The sequence below is a fragment of the Ipomoea triloba genome, chromosome 12 (assembly GCF_003576645.1).
Source record: "Ipomoea triloba cultivar NCNSP0323 chromosome 12, ASM357664v1".
NCBI classification, from domain to species: Eukaryota; Viridiplantae; Streptophyta; class Magnoliopsida; order Solanales; family Convolvulaceae; genus Ipomoea; species Ipomoea triloba.
The window spans coordinates 9,357,097-9,359,388 of NC_044927.1; the positions used below are offsets into that span (position 1 = coordinate 9,357,097).

General features: G+C 51.5%; 1 protein-coding gene across 1 annotated transcript; it reads right to left on the reverse strand.

Annotated features, from left to right (window-relative positions):
* Positions 1-221: 221 nt before the first annotated feature.
* LOC115999323 lies at positions 222-2,005 on the reverse strand. The gene is made up of 2 exons (XM_031239180.1): positions 1,662-2,005; positions 222-1,584 (listed from the first exon to the last, which is right to left on the reverse strand). Exons 1-2 carry the CDS (start codon positions 2,003-2,005, stop codon positions 222-224), a joined length of 1,707 nt encoding a protein of 568 aa, XP_031095040.1.
* Between the last annotated feature and the right edge of the window lie 287 nt (positions 2,006-2,292).

The window sequence follows — 2,292 nt, forward strand, 5'->3', positions numbered from 1 at the left end:
CAGGGAGTCCCCGACCGATTTTAACCACCCTTTCTGGTCGGTCGGAGTCAAGTACTATCTCTTCCAATTCTGAGGCAGGTTGCGGTTTTTCCCTCTCTTCTCCGCGGTTTACCTGTTGGGATATGGTGTGAATCCTGCCTTCCTCCCGGTCCGACTGTTTGACTGCTCGCACGTAGCACTGTCGAGCAGCACGTTGGTCTCCTCGAACCACTCCAACCCCATTAGGTGTATGGAACTTCATGCACAAGTGGTTCATGGNATATAATAGCAGCTGCGCGAGTGATACCTGGTCGCCCAAGTATGGCGTTGTGAACACACTTCAATTTCACTACCACAAAGTCCATGGTAGTCTTCAATGTGTTTGGTTGGCTGCCCAACTCCACATTCAAGTTGATGACTCCCTCTGCTTCTATGGAGTCACCGGTGAAACCAGACAGCGGGGTCCGAATGGGGGTTAACTGATCGGTGGACAGACCCAATCGAGCAAAGACATCAAAATATAGGATGTTCACTGAGCTCCTTGTGTCAACCAGCACCCGCTGGACATCCGTTCCGTTGACATCTAGTGTGATGATGAGTGGATCATTTTGGGCTTCCCCATTGAGTGGTAGATCATCGTCAGTGAAAAGTATTGGCTCTGTACGCTTTCTCTTCTCTCGAGGTTCCGAATGAATCGTCCCAACGTATAAGTTTCTCGCCCATTGCTTCCTTTGTCGTGAAGAGTCGCCTCCTTCAGGGCCCCCGTAGATGACGTGGATCACTGGTTTCTTTCCGACCGCCTTCTCATCAGCTGACCCGGGTGGGACGAATGCCTTGTCGTGCCTTTCGGGATTCCTTTTCATCACATTCCTTTCCGTTTTTCCTTGATTTCTATCCTCTTTCATCACAAATTGCCTCAACTCTCCCTTCTGAATGAGTTGTTCAATGAGCATGCGCAAGGCCATGCACTCCGAAGTATTGTGTCCCTTGACTCTGTGGAAAGAACAATACTTTCTCTTGTCCTCCCCCTCGGGTATCGGCTCCGGTGGGTGGATCAGATTGCATTGCTCGGCAAACTGCAAGACTTCCACCAGGGGTCTGTTCAACGGAGTGAAACGTGGTACATCTTCTGGTCGATTGTATTGTTTGACGTGTCTGAACGGTGGTTTATTTTTCCTTTGATCGTGGCCTCTGTCCCGATTGACCGGCTGCTCATCGCGTCTCTTTGCCATGTTAGCTTCGGTGGCATCTGCATGATGCTTGGCTCTGGTGATGGCCTCCTCATAGGTTCGGGGGGGATTAACTATGAGGTCGTAGTAGAGCGCCCCGGAACAAAGTGATGCAAGGAAAGCTTGGATTGCCACCCGGTCCTCCATCGGTTCAACCTCATTAACCTCACTTTCCCATTTGAATAGGAAAGTAGACAACGGTTCTCCCACAGCTTGGTTTACCTTGTTCAGGCAAGTGTAAGATTTCTTTCTCGATTTACTTACAGCGAAACGCTTTACAAACTTATCGGCCAACTGACCGAAGTTTCTGATCGACCCCTGCTCTAAACCCTTGAACCATTCGGCCGCCTTACCGACTAAGGTAGCGAAGAAAGCTCTACAAATGACCGCATCGCTTACTCCAACATCAACATGTTGCCATAGTACATGTCGACATGCTCTTGCGGGTCGTACCGTCCGGAATAAGTGTGGGCCAGCGGGATTTGGAGGTCTTGCGGATAGCGGGCACTCATGATGTCGTCCGTAAAGGGGGTGGCAACCAGCGAGCATGATGGTTCTTTTCCCGCGCCGACTCTCTCGCGAAGCTCTTGTTGTAAACGATCTATTCTTTCCTGCATCCTGGCCATTTGGAGTCGGGGACTATCCTCTTCATCGAGTTGCCTCTCTTCCCTAACCGGTTGATCGCCTACTCGATTGGTCCGCCGATCACTCACCCGACCGACCGGTCGGGCCCTTCTGTCAGCTAAATGGGCGTCCCCATGTTGTGCACTCCCGGTGCTGCTTTCCTCCACAGTCATTTGGGGCCTTTGTCTCGTGTGTTCATTGTTATTCTGGGGCCCCAACCGAGATCTAACGCTATTCCGGATGCGATCAAAAGCGCTCCTACGTTGAATAGGGTCATACCGACGTCCCTCTCGATCGGACCTCCGTGTGCGATCCGTAGATTGGACTTCCTCCAAGTTACGATCTTGAGGTTGGGGGTGCGACTGTCGCCTCTGGGAAGGTCGGGGCGCCTGTTGTTCCACGGCAGGGATTTGAGGAANTGCCTCAACTCTCCCTTCTGAATGAGTTGTTCAATGAGCAT